Here is a 26,615-nt window from a genome sequence, read left to right as displayed (position 1 = left end):
AACAAGGAAGCATTTATGACATGGACCTGTGCCATCTCTGCCTTCTTGTCCTCCAAGAAGAGGGCAGAATTTTAAATTAAAAATGTATTCTCCATGCATGTTTCATTCCACCAAGTTTCCAAGGGGTTTTGTCCGTATTTGTCTAGTCAGGCGAATAAAAACAACCAGAAATAACATACAATTGTGGAAGGTAAAGGAACTAAGTTGATTTTTTAGCTTCATTTTACCTTATTTCTTTCTTTTATGGTATCTATCTGTCTGTTTGTCTGCCTACATCTACCTATCTACCTCTATCTATCGATCCACCTACCTACCTCTACCTACCTACCTCTACCTACCTACATCTATCTATCTATCTATCTATCTATCTATCTATCTATCTATCTATCTATCTATCTATCTATCTATCCATCCCACCCACCCACCTACCTACCTACCTACATCTACCTCCATCCCTCCTTCCATCCATCCATCTATCCATCCACCCACTTACATCTACCTACCTACCTATCATGTCTGTCTATCTATCTATCATCTATCTGTCTATCTATCTATCTATCTATCTATCTATCTATCTATCTATCTATCTATCTATCTATCTATCTATCTATCTATCTATCTATCTATCTATCTATCTATCTATCTATCTATCTATCTATCTATCTATCTATCTATCTATCTATCTATCTATCTATCTATCTATCTATCCATCCATCCATCCATCCATCCATCCATCCATCCATCCCAGAAGCATGCATGCTTTCCCACCTTCCCACTTTAAATCCAGGACTTGCAGAGCAAAAAGTTAAATACTGATAGCGTTATTAATGTGCCATCAGTGTAGGAAGATAAATTTGGTTTCTAAGCCAAAATTTTACAGCTGTTCTTTATTTGTTCAGCAGCATCTTTTGGCAGTTTAGAGTGGCATCAGCAGAATCTGATTGCCGGTTGCTGCTAGCAGAGAAGGCCTGGCTGACATCATCTCATTAAAAAAACAGGGTGGGGAAAACCAAGCCTCCTTTAACGAGAAAGGATCCATGGGGGAGATGGGGCGGGGAGAGAAATCTGTAGGGCCAAAGTTTATCTCTAGCTTTAGCATTGCATTTATTTTATTTGTATCTTGCCTTTATTGTTTTTACAAATAACTCTAGGCAGTGAGTGAACGTATCCAACACACTTTCCTCTTTTCCCTACAACGACTGCCCTCTGAGGTTGGTTGGGCTGAGAGAGTGTTTCTGGCTCAAGGTCACCCAGTTGGCTTTTATAACTACGGTAGGAGTAGAACTTCCAGTCTCCTGGTGATTGGCCAAAGTCAACCAGCTGGCTTTCGTGCCTAAGACAGGATTAGAACTCATAATCTCCTCTTTCTAAACTGGCATCTTAACCCCTAAAACAAACTGGCTCTCTTATGCTTTGACTACCTTGCTGCCCAAGTAGTTTATCCTGATGCCAAGCAGAGGTGATATTCAGCAGGTTCTGACCAGTTCTGGAGAACCGATAGCGGAAATGTTGAATAGTTCAGGGAAGCGGCAAATCCCACCTCTGACTGGCCCTGCCCCCATCTATTCTTTGCCTCCCAAGTCCCAGCTGATCGGCTGGGTCTTCTTTAGTTGCCCTGCACAGGAGAACGGAGCTGGAAAGCAGGTTAGTAGGGTGGGGAGGGAATGGGATTTTGCAGTAACCTTCCCCTGCCATGCCCACCAAGCCATGCCCACCAAGCCATGCCATGCCCACAGAACTGGTACTAAAAATTTTTGAATCCCACCACTGATACAATCCATATCCAGGTTGAGGCCCACTAAGCCATGCCACGCCCACCAAGCCACGTCCACAGAACCACTGGTAAAAAAATTTGAATCCCACCACTAATGCCGACCCTTGTTAGTTTGCTAAACAAGGCATTTAGTCATGATTCTTCCTTGCTATGTTTGCTCTTCCCACTAAAACATTGAAGTGGAATTTTGAAGCCCTCTCCCAGTCTAGCCCCCTCTTCCCTTCAAACTAAAAATACCCAATCAATTGGTTGAAATTCTAGGAGATATAAGCCACCTCCATGGGCACAACCTTATTATCTGAATTCCAGATGACTATCTATCTGTTTTAGTACAGGCAACAGAGAAGAATCCATAAATTCAAAGACGAGAATTTCACTATATAACTACTCAAACTATGAGGGATCTTCTACTGTTTCACTACATTCTACTTGGCATTGATTCTTATACTAGTCTTGAATGTCAAAATAAAGTTTTAATTTCTTTTGGCCTTGGTTTCATCCAGCTATTGTTAAAAGAACTAAGTCACTCATAACATTTATTTGTTTTATTGACTCAAGAGTTGCTCCCAGTCCAGTTAGATTAGACTAGGCAGTGGTTCTCAACCATGACACCTTTAAGATGCTTGGATTTCAACTCTCAGAATTCCCCAGCCAGCGTGCCTTAAAGCTGCCAAGGATGGAGACCCCTGGTCTATGTAACTTAAAAATGCCAAATGTTGAAAAACACTGAGCTAGACAGACAAGTCATTGGGAAAGATAAAAGGCAGCGTCTTCTGATTCTAAATCACCAGCCAATTTTCTTACCAGTTCTCTTGCCAGTGAAAATATGCATCATTTTGCGTCTCCTGGCAGCTGGTGTACATAGCAAGAGCCCCCATATTGGAGGAACTATTCAAAGGGCACGGTGGGAGACTATTAATAACTAGAGCTTATTTTCAATTCCCCTTTCCAGGTGATATATGACTTAATCTTCCCCCATTAATTGATAACACCAGAGAAGATGCATTTATGTCCTTGTGTGAGTCATTCCTCCTGCCTCCAAATAGCTTGGAACCCTTCTTGAATAATTGGCTCAACTTCTCCAAAAATGGCGTGTTAAAGAGACAGTCCAACACAGTTCAGGAGGATGAACCAGTGGCTCAACCAGGATGCTTCCTCAAGAAGAGAAATAAGTTGCAAGATCAAATCTGGGTTAGTCCACTGTGACCAGAAGTTTAGTCTTTGGAGCTTTTGGATTCATGCTGGATCCCATCGTTGAAGAACTTCTCTCTACTGGAATACGTGTGCTTTGGGCTATTCTGTAACTTGTATTTATGTGATGCGTATTTATTCTGCGACTATGTAGGACAAACGTGGAGGAAGGTTAACCCCCAGGTTGCAAGAATACAAGGGAGTGGTCAGTTGAGGAGACCTGAACTCATTGGTAGCCTCACATTGCAATGAACAAGGGCACACATGTAATTTCACAGCTACTAAGATTGTTGGCCGAGCAGGTTCAAAGATAGCCAGGGAAATTATTGAAGCCCAGGAAACCGGCCCCTTCTCAGTTAACCGAAGTGCTGATTTACCACTCGCTTGGAGGGACATGGTGGCTCAGTGGCTAAGACGCTGAGCTTGTTGATCAGAAAGGTCCGCAATTCTAACCGTGTAACGGAGTGAGCTCCCATTATTTGTCTCATCTTCTGCCAACCTAGCAGTTGAAAGCATGTAAAAATGCAAGTAGAAAAACAAGGACTACTTTGGTGGGAAGGTAACAGCATTCCATGCACCTTTGGCATTAAGTCATGACGGCCACATGACCACGGAGACGTCTTCAGACAGCGCTGGCTCTTCAGCTTTGTAATGGAGATGAGCACTGCTGGATATGACTAGCACGTTTGTGCCAGGGGAACCTTTACCTCTATCTTTTATCAAGTACTTAGGAGCAGAGGGCTTGGCAGCACAAGGAAACAACAGCCAATTGCCAGCCATCAACATACCAATCAGCTAATAAGAAGGCACCACATCAATATAACTCGGATAGCCCAAATTCTGCAAAGAGAATTTCCCTGAAGATGGGCTCCAGCATGAGTTTGAAAGCTCAAAAGATTAAACCTTTGGTCCAGGAGACCAACCCAGATTGGATCTTACAACATCATTCATAAGTAGTATTTCTCAAGGATCCATTGTCCTTGTTTTATTTGTTCATGGATGATCTTGATTTAAAGACAGGCAGTAAACAGTGGTTATATTTGCAGGTGATACTTAGCTATTCAAGATAATAAAATTCAGAAATGATTAGGAAAAGCTCCAGAACACTCTTCAGTTTAAGCAAGGGAAGAGGGCTGCTACATGTTCATAGCAATAGCTACCAAGAATTGACTCGAACTCAATGCAGAGGAAGGATGGATAGATATGCCCCTCCAGCCTTTTATCTTAAACTTGCACCTCTTCCAGGACATTGAATACTTCAGTCCACTGCTCCAAGAGTAGGTCACAGCATACATTAATTTGACAGCTGCTTCCTTAGACAGCTAACCTTGGAACCCAATTAAAAGTGAAAGACTGAATTAGACCTGACAGCCATAAACCTGGGAATCAGCCTGGAGCACAAGTCAAAGAGCCCAGCAGATGTTTCCAGGGAAAATGGGAGAACATCTTGAACCTGTAGCTTGTAAACACCAGGCAGCTGACCATTACAGATCAATTGGCAAGAAATACTCACAAAGGAATCTGCTGTAGAGATAGACATTGCGTATCTATCTATGTATCTGTCTGCACACATTTGTCAGAAATGGTGTAGGGTCTCCCGCTTGGGGCAGGGGTTGGACTAGATGAACTACAAGGTCCCTTCCAACTCTGTTAATCTATTTTAAAAAATGTGCCGGTGCATGTATATTTTTTACAAGTTGTTACCCTGCTTTCCATTGCTATTGAAAATGCCCTACTCATCATCTTCCAGGTATTTTGCGTTTTAGTTCATTTCTTTCCTTCTTTGTAACTTTCAGTCTTCCTCTTACCCCAGAATGTTTTAGTTTTTCCTCTTGTGTTGCTCTATGGCTCCTTATCAAGGGGATAGGGGATGCAGCCATAGAAAGAACAAAAGCTTCAAGGAAAGAAAAAAGTAAAACAGAAAGCAGGAAAGAACAATTTTAATTACATTAATAAAGCAAATATACTTAGAGAAAGGAGAAATAAGAGATAAAGAATAAAAAGTGGAAAGAAAGTACATAAAAAGAAGGGAAATACATAATGAAACTACTTCTAATCTTTGTCACAACAAATATAAACAAACTTCATATTTCTTTACCCCCCCCCCCCCCCAAATGGTTACAAATCTCTCTTCTTCCCTGAACCCACCCCTTATCTATATTTATATGCAAAACATCAACTTTCCACTCCTGATATCAGCAAAAAGCCCATAAAGGTTTACCAGAGCTTTATAGAAACATGTCTTATTTTAACTCTGGTCAAACAAACCAACTCTATATTCCTTCCTTTTACTTCTAACAATCTTGCTACTTAATTCAAGGATCAAATCTGTGATAGGATTTGAACTCTCTTCAATTTTTCTTTTTCCCCACAACAAAGATTTTATCAAACTTTTTGAGACTCTATTCTAAGTACAGTCTAAGTTGTGATCCAAACTCTTAACTCTTGTAGTTGAGTAAAAAGTAAATAACCAAAAGCACTGTTGCATAAACAGGTACTCTTCGCTTTCACTTCTGTGTGTGACTAGCTTACCAACACAAATTTGCTTGTAAAACTAACCAGAACCCCTTCGACCGGAGTGTAGGATGGATGATGTTGACATATCCTCTGACAAACTACAGAGCAAAAACATTGGCTCAGACAAGGATGCCTGAAGGCACACAGAACCCAGAACAATCCCCACTCGGCTGTTCATTGCATGTGCCAATAACCTTGACAGAGAAGAAAGAGGTCATGTTTCAGTTTAATTGCTTTCCTTTTTTTAACCAATTCCCTCAAGTTTATGAAACACATTTGGGAACTTATAAATAAGTTCTTCCCTTTTAAAAAAACCTAGAAAAAAAATCACATTCTTTTCATCATAATTTTAAAATGCACACGTGCATGCATGCATGCATAAGTATTCCATGTGTATATTTGTGTGCACATCTAGTATATGTGACTGGGATATGGAAAAGCTCAGTGAATGAGGCCAGAACAATTCTTAGTAATCTGCTCCCTTCAAACTTAGTGCAGTTGTTTGCAGCTTGCAAAGCATTGCATTGCATCTACTTAGCGTCCAAAAATTTTAATTTTATTTTAATTTGTTCACTCCACACTAAGATGATAAGAGGCTGGAATTGCCTACCAAAAACTTTCATAGGAAACATTCAAGGGAAAGGGGAAAAAAAGTACATGGGAGCATGCGCCTTCAATATTTCTACATGGGACCATACTCCTTCAATTTTACCAATCATAAACCAACAATCTCCATACAAGTGATTGACAGAGAAAAGGAAGAGGGATAACAAAATAAATTATATAAATACTCTGACAATGGGAAACATCTCGTGTTAAGTATTCCCACCTGCAAACACAATACTAATATTAAGTAGGTAATCAACATTAACAAGAACAATCGAGATCAAAAGCAGCAGATAAAATGTTGCTGGAAATGTTTTTTAAAAAATGCTTTGGAACTGGATAAAGAGAACATGAAGCTTCCAGTAAAACAAATGGAATTAAAAACAAAAGTGATTAAATGATTAGGATGCAACCAAAGGAAGAGGATATTGGAAGGAATTATTTAGAAACTCGCCTAAGAAAAACAGGGTGTTTTGAACAAAGGGAACAGAAACAAATGCTGCAGATGTTAGTATTCACAAATAGAACACATATGCATGTTGTGTATGTGTAAAGTTATAAATGCTGCAATCATGTTGATAAATAGTGGAACTACCAGTATAAGTTATAAAACTGTAAAAATATAAAATCGTGTGCAAATTATCTGTACCAAAAAAACACATTGCATCTTTTCAGATATTGTTATAATTAATCTCCCTACCTACATGCCAGCTTTTCTTCATTCACTACAGAACAGTAACACGTGTCCCATTAATAGCAATGTTCCTATGAATCAGGAAAATAGTTTTGCCTAGTAAAACTAAAGTAGCTCAAAACCAACATGCACACTTTTATGAGACTTTCCATGTTGTTATACCTGCTATTTCCCATAGCATCCTTTTGGACCTCAAAATTCTCTCCCCTGCCTTTTCAACTTGTTTAACTTCATATTTAATAGAAGTATTCACATATGCAACAAAATGCAAAAGAAAACAACTTTTTAGTCTTGCTTGCAAACACTCATGCAAGCTTATTTGGATGCCACAGTGCCCAGTAAAATTGGCTGTTTTGTTTTTTTTTAAAAGAAAGGAGCATTACATTTCACCTTGAGAAAAGTAGCACTGTTAGAAACCACTCAGGCTGATAGAGTGGCTGGCTGGATTACCAGAGGTGTTTTGGCATTAAAAACTCATTAACCTTGACTCAGCCAGTCTGCAGAGCTTATTCCTAGAAATCATCCGCAGGTACAAATGTGCTAATTAAAAAATAAAGTTGCTATCTCCCCAACTATATGTAAATCTCAATGAAGTTCTTTTTACTTGAACATCTTAATTCGTCTCTATGTAGTGTAAAACAAAGCCAAAAAAAAAAAAGATTTAGGGTTTTGATGATTAGACAGGATAGATTATAGGTTTCCTTTTGGTAAATTTCATCAGATGTTCTGGTCCCAAGATTTAAAGGTCCATCTGTCAAAAGGAGAACCTTGTAGTCCCATAGCTAACCTCTTCGAGGGAGATGGGCAGTTCAGAAATATGAAATATATGTATATGTCTTGTATAAATAAATGATCTGGCAATCAGAACTGTTTGGAATGCTGTTGCTTTCACTAGTATATAAAGGTATACTTATATACTATGTCTAGTTTATAAGGGGATGTGGTGGCTCACTGGTTAAGACACCAAGCTTGTCGATCAGAAAAGTTGCCAGTTTGGTGGTTTGAATCCCTAGCGCCGTGTAATAGAGTGAGCTCCCATTACTTATCCCAGCTTCTGCCAACCTAGCAGTTTGAAAGCGCCTAAAAAATGCAAGTAAAAAAATAGGGACCACTTCGGTGGGAAGGTAACAGCGTTCTGTGCACCTTCAGTGTTTAGTTATGCCGGCCACATGACCATGGAGACATACATCTTCAGACCGCGCTGGCTCTTCGGCTTTGTAACGGAGATGAGCACCACCCCCTAGAGCCGGAAATGACTAGCATGGATGTGCGAGGGGAACCTTTACCTTTACCTTTAGTTTATAAAATGAGAGCAAACCCCACTCCTTTTAGCACTGGTGAAGTTACCTAGCTGGGTAATGAAACATCTGCAAGAAAAAAACACTAAAGATCCCTTTATTTAAATCCCCAAGCTACAAATATTCTCTTCTATCTGTAGAAAAACTCCCCTTGACCACAGAGGTCAGCAAAAAAACAGGCAGATTTGTAGCTCTTTTCTAACATCTAGTGGTCATGTCGAGGTTTGCAGACCAGGTATGGTCAACCTAATCTGGATTATTAAAAGTTCTATTTATTTGGGTCCAATGCTTTGGCTTTGTTTCCATTTTCCTTTCAGTTCTTCCAAATGCATCTGTTTCTCTTTTATGTTCAAGTTCAAAAGATACTCTGTTATTGCTCTTTATACTGTAAATGCCAACCATGGCTTCCCATAAATGCCACAGCCTGTGGCCCCTTTACCATTCTCTAGTACATAGATCACCACACTGTAACTGAGACACTTCAGACATCCTAATACAGTGTTCTCAAACTTGGCAACTTTGAGATGTATAGACTTCAATTCCCCAGCCAGCATAAAAATATTGCTTTAATATAAGCCTCTGTAAGCTTTCTAATCTGAGACTGCATAAAGAAGGAGAAACATTATAGGACTATCAGCAGAAATATCTGGTCAAAATACCATGCCTCCTTTGCTCACTGTTGCCAGAAGATAACTTGGGCAGAACCCTAATCTATGTGCATGGCATTTATTCTATTTCAGGATATTAAGATGAAAAAACTTGTGACTGTTGGATTCACAGTAATCGCAAATCAATCGGATATTTCATCTCTGCCAGCCTGGTTTTTCCAATAAGGAATATTTAGCTACTACAGTGATATCTTGATACTCAACTGCTTTGAAACCCATCGGATTTGATACTCAACACATTTTGATGCGAAAATTTTGTCTGGATACTCATCATTTGTTTTGGTACTCAACACACAAGCTAGCATTTGTTGGTGTCGGCTGCCTTGTAACACTACATTATTCTTTATGGAAAAATTTGTTTGGTACTCATTGTTTTTAGTACTCACCGTGCTTCCTGGAACCCAATTAATGTTGAGTACTGAGGTACCACTGTATAATTCTCCAGTTCTGACTCTCAACTTTTTAAACATCTCTCTAACACAACCACCGTTGTACCTTTGGGAACTGTTCTAGCACAGGCACTCTAGAAATATCGGAGGATGCCTGACCTCAATAGATTTCTTGGAAATTTGAGCTGTCCCAAATCCCTCAATGACGCAAGTGAAAATCACACGCGAGTGGTCAGAATTTCACTCCCCTTACCCAATTTTTTACACTCTATTATAGGCATTCAAATTCTCACATAGGAACTTCTGAATGGAACTTTAATTCAGGCTACGGATGGCACCATTCCCACTGCACTTGTTGAGAAGGAAAATCAGGGATTGTTATTTAACCACCAGTTGACATTAAAAGCATCATAAAGACCATCAACCTGATTTATAGCTTGGGAAAAATTCCAGGGGAGTTTCCAGCAATTCATTGAAATGGGCTCAGTGTTAGAGTGGCTTAGGACCTTGGCTGGTTCCCCAGAAAGAGTTTTGGAGCAGAAACCGAAGCTGTCAGCTGGAGCTTTCCACCTGGGCTTCCACTCCATTAAACCTAGATGCTGCAAAGGAACACACAGGGAGTCCTCAACTTACAACAGTTCATTGTTCGAAGTTACAACAGCACTGGAAAAAAATGACTTATGATCGTTTTTCACACTTATGACCATTGCAGCATTCCCATTGTCATGTGATCCAAATTCAGAAGCTTGGCAATTGATTCCTATTTATGATGGTTGCAGTCTCCCTGGGTCCTTCATTAACATCAAATCACAACTTTTTGCAGAGAGAGTGGGGTGGGGGAAAGGAGGGAGGAAGAGAGAGAGAGAGAGAGAGAGAGAGCACCTCGGTGGTGCAGCATTTAGAGTGCAGTACTGCAAGCTACTCCTACTGCAATTTGGCAGATCGAATCCCACCAGGCTCAAGGTTGACTAAGCCTCCTGTTGTGTTGGCAGATCGGTCCCAAGAAGAGACGCGAGGCGAGTGACTTTTAAAAGCTCTTTATTAGTTAGGTAGATCTGCTTGCTTGGCTCGGATCGGCAGCGGCTTATATTGGTCTCGCACAGGGTGCTGCAGCCAATGACAGCCGTTCAAATCTCCCACGATCGGCTCGGCCAATCGCGGTGGCTTCATAACGGCCAATCAGTGCCGCACACTCGACCAATCAGGTTGCTGTGCGTCTCAGCCAATCCGAACGCAGGTTTACAAGAATGCAAATACAGAACACCCCTCCCCTCTTGGTTCAGTCCTACGTAACGTAGTCCCGTAAGTAGGCGGGGCTCTGTATTTGTCTACTGGACCTGCGCAGGTTAGTTGTTCCTTGGTCTCCGGCCGGTTCGGTCAGGTTCTGTGTTGCTCTCCGCCTAATCGATGGAACCGCTTGGAAGGGTGAGTCGGGCCTTTCGCCGCAGCTCCCTCCCGGTCTACCCAGGCTGGTTGAGCTGCAGGCTTCGTTGTTCCCGCCTGGTCTTTCCGGGCTGGTGGAACTGGCTTGGCTGTTCCTTCCAGGTGAGGCTTCGGGCTGGTCGTCTGTCTCTGGTGAGTATTGCTGGTTTCTTTCTTGTTGGGTTTGTTTGTTTTGCGTTGCGGGGTTTTCTTCTCTTTCTTGGGTGCTGTTTGGGTTTCCCCTTCTTCCCCCTCTGGTTTCTGTGTCGGTTGTATTTCCCGTGTTGGTTCTCGATCTTAGCTGATCGATGTGTCTTTTCCATGCTCATCCGTCGGTTGTTTGCAGCCGGTACGAGCGGGGACCTGTTACCTGGGTTATAGTTGCTGGTACCCAGAGTGGGTCCCCTGTGAAGTTCTTGGCGTATACTGTGTCGCCCGGTGTGAACGTTCGGTGCTTGCTGGATGAGTCGGGGGGTTTCTTGGGGTTGTATGTGGGGTGCAGCCTGTCTAGTGGGGACCTTAATTTCCTCCCCATTAATAGTTCTGCTGGGCTTTTGTTGGTTGTCGTGTTTGGAGTTATATGTTGTATAAATAGCATTTTATTTATCTTTTCTTGTATTTCCCCGGTTTCAATTTTTTGGATTGTTTTTTTGGTAAATTGTACCATTTGTTCCACCCTCCCATTCGCCGCCGGATGTGCTGGCGCTGTCAGCGCATGCCGTATTCCCCGTTCCGCTAGGAATTTTTTGAACGGTAGCGCAGTAAATTGGGGCCCGTTGTCAGATACAATTACATCTGGGAGGCCGTGGGTTGAGAATAGTTTGTTGAGTTCTCTGATAACGGCCTCTGTGGTAGTCGTTTTCATGTTGCTTACCTCCAACCAATTGGAGTAAGCGTCTACCGTTATCAGGAACGTGTGTCCCTTTGTGGGCCCGGCGAAGTCTATGTGAATCCTGGACCATGGCCCTCTGGGGGTTTCCCATTCCAGGATTGGGGCGGCGGGAGGGCTTGGCCTGGATTCTTGGCATTGCCTGTAAGATGCCACCCAGGCTTCAATTTCCTTGTCCATCCCTGGCCACCAAGCATAACTTCTGGCCAGGGCTTTTGTTCTAACAATGCCCGGGTGCCCTTCGTGTAACATGTCCAAAACCCTTTTCCATAGTTTTTCTGGGATAACCACCCTGTCCCCCCAAAGTAAGCAACCTTTTTGTGTAAAGAGTTCTGTTTGCCGGCTTCAGAAAGTCCTGACTTGTTTGTCGTCGTCTTTTTCCGGCCACCCTTTCTCCACCCAGTTTAAAACCCGCGCCAGACATTTGTCTTTATTGGTTTCCCGGGCAATGTCTGACGCGGTTAGGGGGAGATTGGGTAATGTCTTTATGCTCAGGGTGTACGTGGTGGGTGCTGGGTCAGCGTCCATGTCGGGCAATGGAATGCAGCTCAAGGCGTCTGCGTGTGAGATTGTCTTACCGGGCTGATGGGTGAGCCTGTAGGCGGCAAGGAATTCGGACCACCTTGTCATTCTCGGGGATAGAATGTTCGGGGTGGCTCTGTCCCCCGCCAGAATCCCGAGCAGCAGCTTGTGATCGGTGATGACGGTGAAGGTTCTGCCGTAAAGGTACTCGTGGAACTTCTTTACGGCGGCAACGATTGCCAGGGCCTCCTTATCCAGCTGGCTGTAATTACTTTCCGGTTTTGAGAGGGTTCTTGAGAAAAAGGCGATGGGCACCTCTTTTCCGTTGGGGAGCGTGTGGCTGAGGATGGCCCCGATGCCGAAGGGGGATGCGTCGCAAGTGACTGCTAGTGGTAGGGTCTCGCTGTATTGGATGAGAACAGCGTCTGATGTGAGTAGGTCTTTAGTCCGGTTGAATGCGTTTTCCTCTCGCCTTCCCCAGTTCCAGGTGGCTGTCTTGTCCAACAGCCTATGCAACGGTTCCACTGCGGTCGCTTTTTGGGGCAGGAAAACATTATAGAAATTAATCAGTCCCAGAAACGCCTGTAGTTCGGTTTTATTTCTCGGTCTGGGGGCTTCCTTGATGGCCCTGACTTTTTTTTTCGTTGGGTGGATCCCGTGCTGGTCTAGGAGGTACCCTAGGAATTCGACTCTCTTGGTGCACAGCTGGCATTTCTCTTTCTTGACTTTTAACCCCGAGTCTTTGAATTTTTGAAGCACCTCCCTCAGACGGCTCTCCAATTGTTTTTGGTTGGCCGCTGACACCAGCACGTCGTCAAAATAGGGCACTACCCCCTTGATGCCTTGGAGCAGCCTCTCCATCAGGCTCTGGAAGACCCCCAGGGCTACGCTGACTCCGAATTGGAGCCTCTTGCAGCGGAAGGCTCCACGGTGGGTGACTATGGTTTGCGCCTCTGCAGTTTCCGCGTCAACCGGCAATTGTTGGTAGGCTTGCGCCAGGTCGAGTTTCGCAAAAACCTTGCCTTCCCCCAGTGAGTGCAGAAGGTGCTGTACTACTGGGACGGGATAGGCGCTCTGTTGCAGGGCGCGGTTGAGGGTGGCCTTGTAGTCACCACAAATTCTCACCGACCCATCTGGCTTTACCAGGGTGACTATGGGGGTCTCCCACCTGGCATGGTCTGTTGGCTCGAGTACCCCTTGCTCGATGAGCTTGTTTAACTGCTCGTCGATCTTAGGTTTGAGCACGAAGGGTACTCGCCGGGGTTTAAGGTGGATTGGGGCAATGTTAGGGTCTAGGTTGAAGGATATCGGGGCCCCTCGGTACTTGCCTAGGCTGCCGTCGAAGACCTCTTGGAAATCTCTTGCGAGCTGCTCCTCCCAGTCCGTGTCGGTGATGTGGTTGGTGCCTGTCACCTCTATTCCTAATGGTGCGAACCATTGTAGTCCCAAAAGGCTAGTGCGGTCCTTGTCCACGATGGTGAGGGGAAGTATTTCGGTGCGCCCCTTGAATGTAATTTTAAAGTGTCCAATTCCGACTATGGGGATGCGGTTCCCTTGGTAGTCCTTGAGGATGAGCTTCTGGCTTTCCAGTTTGTGTCTGTGGATGGTGGGCACCAGGCACTTGATTTCCTGCCAAGCGACCATGGAGAGGTAGGATCCGGAATCCACCTCCATTTTGCATGGTCGGTCTTCGATGCCCACCTCCACGTGTACCTTTCGGGCGTCCCAGTTTGAAGAGTGGCCGATAACAACCGTTTGGTGGGTCTCTTCTCGTTGTCAAGCCTCATTGAGTCGTCTGTTTCTTCCTTCCCGGCTCCATCGACTCTCAGCGTGCCGGTCTTTGTTTCTGGGGGAGGTGCCGTCTTGTCTCCGGGGGCTGCTGTCTCGACGCCGGGGAGTCTGGTTCCGCTTGAACCGGCACACTCTGGTGATGTGACCCCGCTTGTCGCAGTGTCGGCAGATTGCGTCGAGGAACCGGCATTCTGCCCATGGATGGTCACCCCCACACCCAGCGCACTGGAATCCCGACTTATGACCTCGTCGCTCGCGCCGGTCCTGTTCCGCCTGGAGCCGGTGGATGTCTTCCTCGTCGTCCTCGGTGTCGGTGAGGGAGTCAAGGTCGGCATGATGTGTGGTGGTGGTTGCTCGGCGACTGGCTTCGGCATGCTTCTCGGGGGCTGAGGCTGCTTCAGTTGTCGCGGGCCGGTCCACTGTGCTCGCTTGCCGCATCCGGGCCGCCGATTTCCTGGTCGCCTCCGCTGCAGTTGCCTCGGTGAGGGCATCAGTGAGGGATATGTCGCCCCTCGCCATTAGTCGGCTTTGCAGGATGGGGTCTTTGAGTCCTAGGACGACACGGTCTCGCAGGGCTTCATCCATGTCAGTGAACCCACACATGCCCCCGAGGTCTCGTAGATCAGCCACGAAGTCGCTGATACTCTCACCCTCCTTCTGATCCCTCTGGTAGAAGTCGTGCCGGCGGATGAGGGTGGGCACAGCGGGCGCCTACTGGCTTCGCAACAGTGGCTCGAGGTCGGCCCAGTCCATCACTTTCACATCGAGGGGCTTGGCGAGGGCTTTCGCCATCTTAAACACTGCGGGCCCGCAGTGAGGCAGGAACACGGCTCTTTTTTTCTGTCCATTTGCGTCCTTTAGGTTGCTGCTTTCTAGAAACATGAGGAATCTATCGATGTAAGATTCCCAGTCCTCGGCAGCCTGGTTGAAAGGTGCGGGTGGCGCGGTGCTGCTGGCCATGATGTCGGTCGCTGGGCCACGGTGCCACGTGCAGGGTGGGTCTTTGTTCAGAATCCCACCTTCGTCGCCAGTGTTGTGTTGGCAGATCGGTCCCAAGAAGAGATGTGAGGCGAGTGACTTTTAAAAGCTCTTTATTAGTTAGGTAGATCTGCTTGCTTGGCTCGGATCGGCAGCAGCTTATATTGGTCTCGCACAGGGTGCTGCGGCCAATGGCAGCCATTTGAATCTCCCGCGATCGGCTCGGCCAATCGCGGTGGCTTCGTAACGGCCAATCAGTGCCGCGCACTCGACCAATCAGGTTGCTGTGCGTCTCAGCCAATCCGAACGCAGGTTTACAAGAATGCAAATACAGAACACCTCCCATTCTTCCAAGGAGGGTAAAATGAGGACCCCAATTAATGGGGGCCATACGCTGACTCTGTAAACTGCTTAGAGAGGGCTGGAAAGCACTATAAAGCTGTATATAAGTCTATATGTCCACGTTTGAAATCAGGAGTCCAAGGTTTATTTCTGACCCCACTGAGAGGTACAGACTCAGTTGTAAACATTAAGAAGGAACTGCACGACTCCCAAGCTTGTTTTAAAAGCATTCACTCTATTAATTTAAACCTAATGAACAGACATTAGCTATGTTAAATCTCATCAACTGTCAACCTCAACCTGATGCAGCATGTTAGTTGCAAAAAAGAATTTGCAAGGGATGGAGATAAGTGGGAAAGGAAAAAGGAAAGGGAAGGACAGGGAAAAGGAGAAAGGAAGGGAAAAGGAAAGGGAAGAGAAGGGGAAAGGAAAGGAAAGGCATGGAGGAGAGAGAGAGAGAGGAGAGGGAAGGAAAGGAAAGAAAAAGGGAAGGAGAAGGGAAGTGGAAAGGGAAGGGAAGAGAAAAAGGAAAAAGGGAGGAAAGGAGAGAGGAGAAGATGGAGTTGTAGGGAACCATGGCCATGGTTATAATAACCCTCTGAAACATTTTCTCCATTTCTGTATAGCTTGTGCAAAACAGGCCCAATGCAGAGTTCTTCTCTGAGACAGATGGGCTGTCTTATATTTGATAAATAAAATAAATAAATTTTCATCATATCAGATACCAAACCGTTCGGTCAGCTATCAGTTGCTTTGAAAGCTGCAACTCCAACTTTTCTCTACACATTCTCAGTGTGGCTTCAAGTACAAATATCTAAGGGGCTATTTTTTATGTGGTAGGAGAAATGCTTTGGAAAGATGCAGTGTAATCCTGCATCCTAGGTCACAGAGATAATTCCAATTGGAGGGAATGTAGTTTGTGTTAAGTTTGGAGAATAAGGAGACCAGACATCTGACCAGTGACTTCAACTCTTTAATAATAACAGGAATCAGAATGGAACAGAGCAAAGCTATGGGCAGCAGTAACCCTTTTATAGGGTTAGCTGCTACCTTATTAACCAATGAACTTGCAACAGGTTCAAACTACTAACCAATAAGAAGTATTCCCAAAGTGGCCAATCAGGGTCTAGTTCTGGCCCAATCCCAAGTTGTTGTACAAGGACCAATCAAGTCTGCAGGTTTTCAACCCCTGATTTGCATTTAGAATATCAACTTTTATTGATTCACAACACCCCTCCCCCTTGGGTTCCGTTTGAGGGAGCTGTAATAAAATCCTCAAGATAGGCAGGCCGTTTGGTCTGCCTGGATGATTTCGAGGCTCCACGGGTTTTGTCTAATGTCCGGTTCCGGTGGAGCGTTTGGATGACCTTTATTAAATTCTATTTCGCTGCACGGCGATTCCGTGCTGCATTCGCTGTGGTTGTCTCTGCTACTCCGTGTTTCTTCGGGGTTTAGCAGTTCAGTTTCCCCCGTATTAAAGTTCCCTGGAAAAGTCAACTCCCTTCCCGCTTCACGCTCCGGTGTTTCGCTGGGCTGTAGGGCCTCCGTTGGCCCGCTACTAATTGTATCAAAGTCACCCTCCTCAATGCTTCCTCCCCCTTGAGTTGGAGAAACCGGGGGGCCATGACTGCTGGGTGGTAATCTCGACCGGAGCTGGTCTATGTGGCGTTTCCACACCCTCCCATCGTCTGTAAGCAGGCGGTAAGATCTAGGCCCAGTGAGGTGGGTAACGGTTGCGGGTATCCATAGCGGGTCGCCGGAAAAGTTTTTGGCAAAGATTAAATCGCCTACCTTAAATTCCCGGCATTTGCTGCTGGAACCGAAAGGCTTTTCTGGTGCGAAAGCGGGGTGGAGCCGGTCAAGGTGCGATCGGAGTTTCCTCCCCATAAGAAGTTCAGCGGGCATTTTGTTGGTCACGCTGTGAGGCGTGATGTGTTGCAACAAGAGAATTCGATTGATTTTCTCGTCGATGTTGCCAAATTCCATTTTGTGAAGGGTCTTTTTTATGAATTGTACCATGCGTTCTGCACGTCCATTCACCGCAGGGTGCGCGGGCGAGGTTAACGCATGGCGGATGCCCCGATCGGCAAGATATTGCTCAAAGGGCAATGCAGTGAACTGAGGGCCGTTGTCCGAGACAAACACGTCCGGAAACCCGTGTGTGGCAAATAGTCTGTTTAATTTATTAATAACTGAGTCTGTTGTAGTTGTGTGCATTCGATGAATCTCGAGCCAGTTAGAATAGGCGTCGACAGTAATCAGGAAAGTGTGCCCTTTGGTAGGCCCCGCAAAGTCAATATGAATACGGGACCATGGTCCCCTCGGCGTTTCCCATTCGGTTGGGCTTGCTTTAGGTGGGGCGTTGCTGGCGTCCTGGCAACGTTGGCAAGTAGCGACCCAGGCCTCGATTCTTTTGTCGATTCCCGGCCACCAAGCGTAGCTGCGTGTGAGTGATTTCATCCGCACAATACCCGGATGTCCCTCATGCAATACCGCCAAAACAGTCTGTTGCAATTTGTCAGGGATTACGACTCGATCGCCCCACAAGATACAGCCTTTTTGGGAAAACAGCTCGGTTTGGCGGGCTTTGAAAGGCGCCCATTCAGGTGCTATTTGGTCCGTCGGCCACCCCCGTTCAACCCAGCGGAGTATGTGTCGCAGAACTGGGTCGCGTTTCGTTTCAAAAGCAATGTCTCTAGCCGTCAAGGGTGGTGCCTGTAGAGCTTCGATCTGGAGCGTTGAGATGGTTGGGGCTGGATCCACAACAGAGTCTGGAAGCGGTGTTCTGCTCAATGCATCAGCGTGGAGAATCGATTTCCCCGGGCGGTGTTGCAAGGTGTAGTTGTAGGCCGCCAAGAATTCGGACCATCGGGTCATTCTGGGGGACAATATATACGGGGTTGGTTTATTACCCGCAATGATCCCCAGTAGCGGTTTATGATCAGTGATTATTGTAAATGCACGGCCATAAACATATTCATGAAATCTTTTAACTGCAGCAACAATAGCTAAAGCTTCTTTGTCCAGCTGACTATAATTTCGTTCAGCTTTAGCTAAGGTTCGTGAAAAAAACGCGATGGGGGCTTCCGCTCCGTTTGGTAACACGTGGGCCAGGATTGCCCCAACCCCAAAAGGCGACGCGTCACACGTGATAGTGAGCGGCAGAGTCTCGTTGTACTGCATAAGTACTGAATCCGAAGTTAGCAATTTCTTTACTTGTTGGAAAGCATGTTGTTCCCGTTGCCCCCAAACCCACGTTGCTTTTTTGTCTAATAGTCTATGCAATGGTTCAGCTACTGTTGCTTTGTGGGGTAAAAAAACATTATAGAAATTGATAAGTCCAAGGAATGCCTGTAGGTCTGCCTTGTTCCTTGGAGTGGGTGCCTTTTTAATTGCTCGTAATTTGTCTTCGGTGGGATGAATTCCTTGGCTGTCCAGGAGATATCCCAAAAATTCTACTCTTTCGGTACATAACTGGCATTTATCCTTTTTTACTCTGAGGCCTGCATTCTGGAATCTTCGTAAAACCTCTCTGAGTCTTTTTTCTAGAATGTCTCTGTTAGGGGCGGCGATGAGTACATCGTCGAAATATGGGACAATGCCTTTTATCCCCTGTAACAACCTTTCCATTAAACTCTGGAAGATTCCAGGGGCGACGCTTACCCCGAATTGGAGCCGGTTGCATTTAAATGCGCCCCTATGTGTTACGATCGTTTGTGCCTCAGCTGTGGTTGGGTCTACCGGCAATTGTTGATACGCCTGGGCTAGATCTAGTTTGGCGAAAACTTTCCCGCCGCCCAGGGAATGGAGCAAATGTTGTACTACCGGTACTGGATAAGCACTTTGCTGTAGTGCATGGTTTAATGTAGCCCGGTAGTCTCCGCAAATTCTTAAGGACCCATCAGGCTTGATAGGCGTCACTATTGGGGTTTCCCAACGGGCGTGGTCGGTGGGTTCCAGTACGCCCTGCGCTATTAGCTTATCGAGTTGTTCGTCGATTTTAGGCTTCAAGGCGAACGGCACCCGACGCGGTTTAAGGCGAATGGGTGCTATCTCAGGGTTCAAGTTAAACGAGATTGGGGTCCCCTTATACTTGCCTAGTCCGTTCGCGAAAACGTCTTGGAATTCTTGCACGAGGTCTTCCTCCCAATCGACGCTTTCGGCCTTGTGGACTCCGGCTACAGTGATTCCGAGCGGCCCGAACCATTGAAGGCCTAGAAGACTAGGCCTGTCTCGATCCACAACAGTCAGTGGTAGTGCGACGGTGCGGTCCTTGAATGAGACCTGGAATCTGCGGGACCCGATAACGGGAATTCTGTTTCCCTGATAATCTTTGATTATAACCCTTTGAGGGTTAAGGTCTTGGCGGCGGATCGCGGGAATGAGCTGTTGGAGCGTTTTCCATGACACCATCGAGAGGGAAGATCCCAAGTCTACCTCCATCACGCAAGGTTTGTTTTCGATGGCGACCTTCACTCGGATTTTCCCAGCATCAAGGGATGTAGCGTGGCCTATGGTGATTGTTTGGTGGGTCTCTTCCCGCCGGGTTTCTTCGCGCCTGGTGGAAGTGGTGGATGGTTTGTTTCTGTAGGAGTGGTTCACTTTTTCTCGGTGTGTGCCGAAGAATCCTGAAGACTGGCATTCGGCCTGTCGGGGTTTGGAATTCTGTTTGCTTCTGCAAACCTTTGCGATGTGACCTCGTCTCCCGCAATGGCGGCAGAGTGTGTCAAGGAATTTGCAGCCGGCTCGTGGGTGATTGGCTCCACAGCCGGCGCACGGTCGAAATGAGTGTTGTGTGGACTGGTCTCTCTCTGTTCGAAGTCGGTTGACCTCTTCCTCATCGCTGTCGGACGGGGACTCTAGGTCTTCGTGGTGAGTTGATACCGGGTGTCTCTCCGAGCGAGGCGAGGTATCCTTTGCGAGTTTACGTAGCGGAGCGTTGGTGCGGCGCATTTGGGCTGCCGACTTCTTGGTTGCCTCCGCTGCCGAGGCTTCCTTAAGGGCGTCGGTGAGGCTGATGTCCCCCTTGGCCATAATTTTACTCTGGATCGTGCTGTCTTCTAGGCCCAGAACCAGGCGGTCCCGGAGGGCTTCTTCTAGGTCTGCAAATCCGCAGAGGCCTCCTAGGTTCCGGAGGTCCGCGATGTAATTGGCAAGGCTTTCGCCCTTCCGTTGGTCCCTCTGGTAATATTCGTGTCTTCTTACTAGGGTTGGCACGGAAGGCGCGTAGTGAGCCCTTAGTAGCGGCTCGAGGACGTCCCAGTCCATTTCTTTTACCTCTGCTGGCTTGGCAAGTGATTTTGCCATCTTAAACACGGTTGGCCCGCAGTGAGTTAGAAAGATAGCTCTTTTTTTGCCAGTTGTTGCATCTTTCAAATTGTTGGTTTCCAGAAACATCTGGAACCGATCCATGTAGGCCTCCCAGTCTTCGGTTTCTGGGTTGAATGGAGCGGGTGGTACGGCACCGCTGGCCATGTTGCCGTTGATGGTGCGTGTTCGACCACGTGCTCTGTAGGTTGCTCTGTAGGTTTAGTCAGCTCTTCGGTCTCCGTATCCCATCCTCGTCGCCAGTGTTAAGTTTGGAGAATAAGGAGACCAGACATCTGACCAGTGACTTCAACTCTTTAATAATAACAGGGATCAAAATGGAACAGAGCAAAGCTATGGGCAGCCGTAACCCTTTTATAGGGTTAGCTGCTACCTTATTAACCAATGAACTTGCAACAGGTTCAAACTACTAACCAATAAGAAGTATTCCCAAAGTGGCCAATCAGGGTCTAGTTCTGGCCCAATCCCAAGTTGTTGTACAAGGACCAATCAAGTCTGCAGGTTTTCAACCCCTGATTTGCATTTAGAATATCAACTTTTATTGATTCACAACAGTTTGAATTTTAAATTAAATAACTTACCTCACACAGAGAGAAGAGACAGAGAGATAGACAGACAGAGAGCAATTATAAACCAATTTTGAAGTGCGCGTTTTTAAAACAAAAACGCATAAAGAAATAGTTATGTCCAAGAATGCATGTTTATTAGATAGGAAGGAAAGGGGGGAAATGGAAGGATTCAATTAGCATATTTTTGGACAAAAAAAAATAATCCCCAGATTTGATCATTTTGACCCGTCATAAAATCTTATCACATATTTCCAGAAAAGGCCCATCTTTGCCAAGTGTTCCTTTTGCAGGCTACTGATTTGTAAAAGTCCACTTTGAAACTGTTCTATCAATATTTTTACTCCAGTTTAAAAAAAAGCAATAACCCAAAACCTCCAGTTAAACATCCAGGGAAGCTCTGATGTCTTGCAGCAAGAGAACTGCCATGAATTAAATGAGGTATATAAAAACTGATGTGGCTTTCCAAATGACATCATTAACCAAAGGAACTGACTCAGAGAACTATACAAAAAAGGAAAAGAAAATATATAAAAGGAGCTGCAGCCAAATGAAAGGATTCCCTACTGCTTAATAAAGAATGCCATTTCTTTTCTGAAAAAAGGCAATTTGTTTTTAAGGGGTGAAATTATAGCTCCCACATATTGTGGTCTGGGTATTTGAAGTCATTTGGCTGCTTTTTCTATCACTTCATAATCAGAAAAACAAGAGATGTCTTTTTTTTTTTAAATCAAAGTTGGATATTCACAGCTACTGCAAGATGAGTTGAGATGTTTAATGGACCTGAAACGGAAATTAGAAGCTGCTTCACGGGTGTAAAATTGAAAGGGTGGCTGGTAATTAAGCAACTCTGATAAAACTCGAGAGACATTAAAACTTGGATGGGATGTGGAAGTGCACTATGCAACAAAGAAATTGCCTGCAATGAAGAGGGAAATAGCCTCTCCACTTTTGGAGAGGGTGATCTTCAATTTGCACGATTGGAAATCCAGCAGGATGGCTCTTAAAAATCTGAATCAAAACCTCCATTTCTCTTTGCAAGAGAAATGTGGCATAGCACAGACTCTGTGAAAAGCAACCCATTAGATTCATTTTTAACAAACCATGGTTAACAACGCCGGTGCTTTAGCGTCTGCATGTGAATCTAAGTCAGTTATCTTTACAAAAGATTTGACATAAAACAGTGTCATTGCAGGAACCCATATTTAAAGGGAAATAAAAGGAAAGCAACATCCAGCCTAAGAGGGTGTATCTGTGATGCTATGCCTATTTCTAAAAATCGGTTTTCCTGAATCTTGGTGAAGCTGCCCTACTCCAGGAACTGAACAACAAAGCCCAAATCCAGGGTAAGTCTCATAAGAAATGCTCAGATCACAACAGCTTCTGTAAGATTTGACTCTCTCCGTAACAGCCTTTCCAAACCTGTTTTCCTAAACTATAACTTGCAATGTAATCAAGATGCCTTTTCATATTATTAAGGGGGGGGGGGAATTCTCCACTTTTTATATCTTGGATTCTGACTGCTCCTTTGGAATGTAAGCACTGCTTCAATAATAGTTATTTCTAATATTCTTTGTGAATGCTACCTCAAAGCTAGAATGTTTCCAATGATAGTTTTTTTGGGTATATTGTTTTGTCTATTGTTAGTGACTTTTAAATATTCATAACCAGGGAAAGCTGACTTATCAGGGAAATATTTGTAGCTCAGGGTTGAAATGAGGGGGGCCTTGGTGTTTTCTGAGCTGGGATTGTTTTCTTGCAGATGTTTTATTACCCAGACTAGGTGCTAGTGAATCTAGCACAGAATTTGGGTAATGAAACATCTGCAATAAAACAACCAAGTTCAGAGAACACCAAGTCTCACTTACAATGGTCCACTTTTTCAGTCCAACTAATTCTGCTTTGATAATACTGATTTCCAGAAGACTTCTAAGATTTTTGGGTTGGGATTTCACCCCCAGCCCTGTTTAACGTAGATATGCAGGAATTGAACTGGAATTCTCTGCAGAGAAAGTTACATTCTGGTCACTGAATTAGAGCCTTCTCTGTGTGTGAGCATAATCAGAAACCTAGGGATGGTCTAGGAAAATAATTAATTCGACAGCAATGACTCAATATTTTAAAAAAACCTCATCCCCTCCAGAAAGATATTCTTGCCTTTTAATCTATCTGTACTCTTCCAAATTACATGAAAGGAAATGTGCTTTTGAAATTTCTTTCAAAGGAGAAGAGAATTTCTGATTCAAATCACATGAATTGGGTAGAACGTTCTTGCATTTGGCAACAGAGTTCATTTGGCTACACAATCTTGTTTTTGCTGCCTGCTTGCCTTCCAGGCACCCAGATTGTTGGGGGCAATACACTGATGTTGTAAACCACTTAGAGAATGCTGTAAAGCACTATGAAGTGGTATATAAGTCTAAGTGCTATTGCTATATTGCTTTTTTATGCACAATGATTTCATTGTGGTGTATTGTTTTTCTTATTTGATTGCAATTTGACTTAGTGCTATTTTGGTCATGGAAAGATAGAAGATAAATGCTTCTAATAAATACATGCCTAACCTGTTTTCTTCTGGTGAGGATTCCAGAATCTGCTCTCAGCAATAAAAGAGCACATTAATTATCCAATTATTGCAAGATGGCAATCTAACATCTATTAAAAAAACAGAACAATGAACTGCACATGTCGTTTTGATTAATTATGTCTTACCCAATTCCAAAAACAGTTTGCCACACATTTATTACTATTTCATATTCTCTCTTTTGGGGGAAATTGTAGGTGAAACAGTTTTTAAAAGCAGGATGAAGGAACTGGGCCACTAAAACATTTTTGAAATGTTGACTGAAACAGGAATGATTTTAATTTCATCTTGAAAAAAATAATTCCAGATATATGAAGTCACCGCTGAAAAAGATCTGTCATTGGTACCCACCAATCTGATGAATTTTAATGAAGCATTGCTGGCTAATTCTGCCCATTGCCAACAGTTTGATCCTGACGGGTTCAAGGTTGACTCAGCCTTCCATCCTTCCGAGGTCAGTAAAATGAGGACCCAGACTGTTGGGATAAGATGCTGGCTCTGTAAACTGCTTAGAGAGGGCTGTAAAGCACTGTGAAGCGGTATATAAGTCTAAGTGCTATTGCTAAGTGGGAAGGAAGGAAGGAAGGAAGGAAGGAAGGAAGGAAGGAAGGAAGGAAGGAAGGAAGGAAGGAAGGAAGGAAGGAAGGAAGGAAGGAGGGAGGGAGGGAGGGAAGGAGAAGGAAAGAAGGAAGAGCCATGGTGGCGCAGTGGTTACAATGCATTGCAGGCTGCCGACTGCCAGCAGTTCGATCCTGACCGGCTCAAGGTTGGCTCAGCCTTCCCTCCTTCCGAGGTTGGTAAAATGAGGACTCAGATTGTTGGGGGCAAATAGGCTGTAAACTGCTTAGAGAGGGCTGTAAAGCATTATGAAGCGGTATATAAGTGCTATTGCTATTAATACTGGGTTAGATAAACTTGCATTCTAAAAAAAAAAGAATTCTAAAGATGGTGCCTGGATTGTTTATTGCCACTTCCTGCAGGTAAAAAAATCATGGTAGCAGCAGGAATCAACCCTGATGTGGAAAGACACAAACAATGGAAGGACCAACTCCTGAACCTGCCTTTGTCGATGTGGATAAAGGACTAACCTTGGCATGCTTCGTCTTCCTCTGCCTTTTCCTCATTGTCATGATTATCCGCTGTGCCAAAGTGATCATGGACCCTTACAGTGCCATCCCAACCTCCACGTGGGAGGAACAGCACCTGGATGACTGACCAACCTAAGGGCTTGGGGGAAAAGGTGGCCTCCAAGCCCTCTGCATCTTGGACCGACCCATGGACTTGGCGCAAGAAAGCACAGATTAAGTGGCCACCTTATCAGGATGAAAGCACTAAATAGGACTCCTCTTCACACCAAGATGCTTATGGCAACGGAGTTTTGAGAGCACATTGATTACAGCTGCCTGCAGATCTACTTGAATTCTTCACTTTGTCCTTCTGATCTATTGCTAACACTCTCTCTTCCAGGTTTTAATGAGAGGGGAACTATGACAGTTCTATTACATCAAGTAGCACAAAATGCTCTTTAGATACCAGAACTCTCTTTCAAGCTTTCTCCAGAGTAATCTGTACTTAGCAACGTTGGCTGCATTTAAATCCAATGTGTACAGCTTTATCCAGACTGCTTAGCATTTGAGTAGGCCTGGGGGGGTGTCATCCTTCCCCCACCTAGGGCAAGAGGGGTCCACGGGGAAAAAATTGTTGTGGGTTCATGTCAATTTAGTAGTTATGAGATTATATTAATTAGATCCAGCTAGTATGCTTACTCTCTGTGTATTTTCCATAGAATTAAAGACTGGTGGCAATTATGGAAAGCTCTCTTTTGGCCACTTTCAAAGATTTAGAGGTTCAAGTTATGTGCCTACAATTTAAGTCATTATTTCAAGCGAAATCATAAAGATTTAAGCCATTATTTCAAGTGAAACTATAAAGATTTCAGTTATTATTTCAAGTGAAACCATAAAGATTTCAGTCATTATTTCAAGTGAAACCATAAAGATTTCAGTTCTTATTTCAAGTGAAACCATAAAGATTTCAGTCATTATTTCCAGTGAAATTTCCAACATGATGGCAGATTTGCTTCCCTTGCTCTTGAAGGATCTTATACTACAGTGTTTGCACAATTCGATGTGCCCTAAGGGCCACTCTATGTATAAGACGGGCCTTCCCAGTTTAAACATATAGTATATTTCCCTTTTGATACTAATATTATTTTGCCAGCTTAGCTGAGAAGAGCTTTCATGCTTTTTATGAATTGAACTTCAGAGTTGTCCCATTCATATGCAGTTCTGTTAATTATTTCAGGAGGGGCAGTGCATTATCCAAACAAATGCCCCTGTATAGGAAGATTCATTTTATTTCTTTGGCATAATTTAGAAAAATCAATCAAAGAATCTGCACACTCAACAATTGTAGCTCGGCTTCCACCTTGCCTATTAGTCTTGTTTTATTGCCTCTGCAATAAAATGAGTTTGGCTACATTCAAGGATCAGGCCCAAGTTCTGACTTTTGATCTCATGAGAACAGTTGGACAATGCACTTAATTTGATTTGCTGGATTAGCCCATTTTTATACCTTAGCAAAATGCTGCAATATATACACACACACTCACACTCACACACACATCATTGATCAATCCATGCAGCAAAATAGCTTCTAGATTCAGAGGATTTGTAGAGATCTTTGCTTTGGTGCTGTCTATTCCCCCACCCCCCACCCCGAATAATGTCCTACCAGGAGCTGCAAAATTATGTGGTTTGTAAATGTTTGGAGGTAATTCTAGAATACTCCGAATTGAAGTCGTGGCACTTTGCATTACATCCAAAAGAACAGATCACCTTTGTTGATTTCATGGTTAAAAGGTGGGAATCCCTACATAGAGATTTGCAGAAGCCCTAGAAATGATGGGATGTCTCTCATTGAAGAAAAGAAAGACAAAAGAAACAAACTAGCCTTCCGGATCAAATGTATTGTCAGGAAAGTCTTTGTGATCCTGCCAAAATCTCACTAGATGATAAGACAGCATCCTGTGAGTACAGATTCCATTTTGGGAAATG

The 26,615-nt window shown here is 44.5% G+C and overlaps 1 protein-coding gene across 5 annotated transcripts in view; it reads left to right on the top strand.

The window, feature by feature from the left end:
* CTXND1 (cortexin domain containing 1) overlaps positions 1 to 25,477 on the top strand; it is a 413,279-nt gene extending 387,802 nt beyond the window's left edge. For 2 of the 5 annotated variants that reach the window (XM_087972642.1, XM_087972641.1), the window contains exon 2: positions 24,540 to 25,477. In XM_087972642.1, the coding sequence (XP_087828768.1) occupies positions 24,595 to 24,774 (180 nt within the window). In that variant the 5' untranslated portion in view covers positions 24,540 to 24,594 and the 3' untranslated portion in view covers positions 24,775 to 25,477. Of the gene's footprint in view, positions 1 to 22,170; positions 22,322 to 23,756; positions 24,014 to 24,539 lie in introns of all 5 variants that reach the window. The other 3 variants (XM_087972638.1, XM_087972639.1, XM_087972640.1) reach the window with 3 other exon arrangements.
* The last annotated feature ends 1,138 nt before the right edge of the window (positions 25,478 to 26,615 follow it).

The sequence above is a fragment of the Notechis scutatus genome, chromosome 11 (assembly GCF_049901735.1).
Source record: "Notechis scutatus isolate UNSWTSFEM ecotype Mainland chromosome 11, rNotScu1.2, whole genome shotgun sequence".
Taxonomy (NCBI): Eukaryota; Metazoa; Chordata; class Lepidosauria; order Squamata; family Elapidae; genus Notechis; species Notechis scutatus.
The sequence above is the reverse complement of the archived record's forward strand: the minus strand, read 5'-3'. Positions and strand labels throughout refer to the sequence as shown.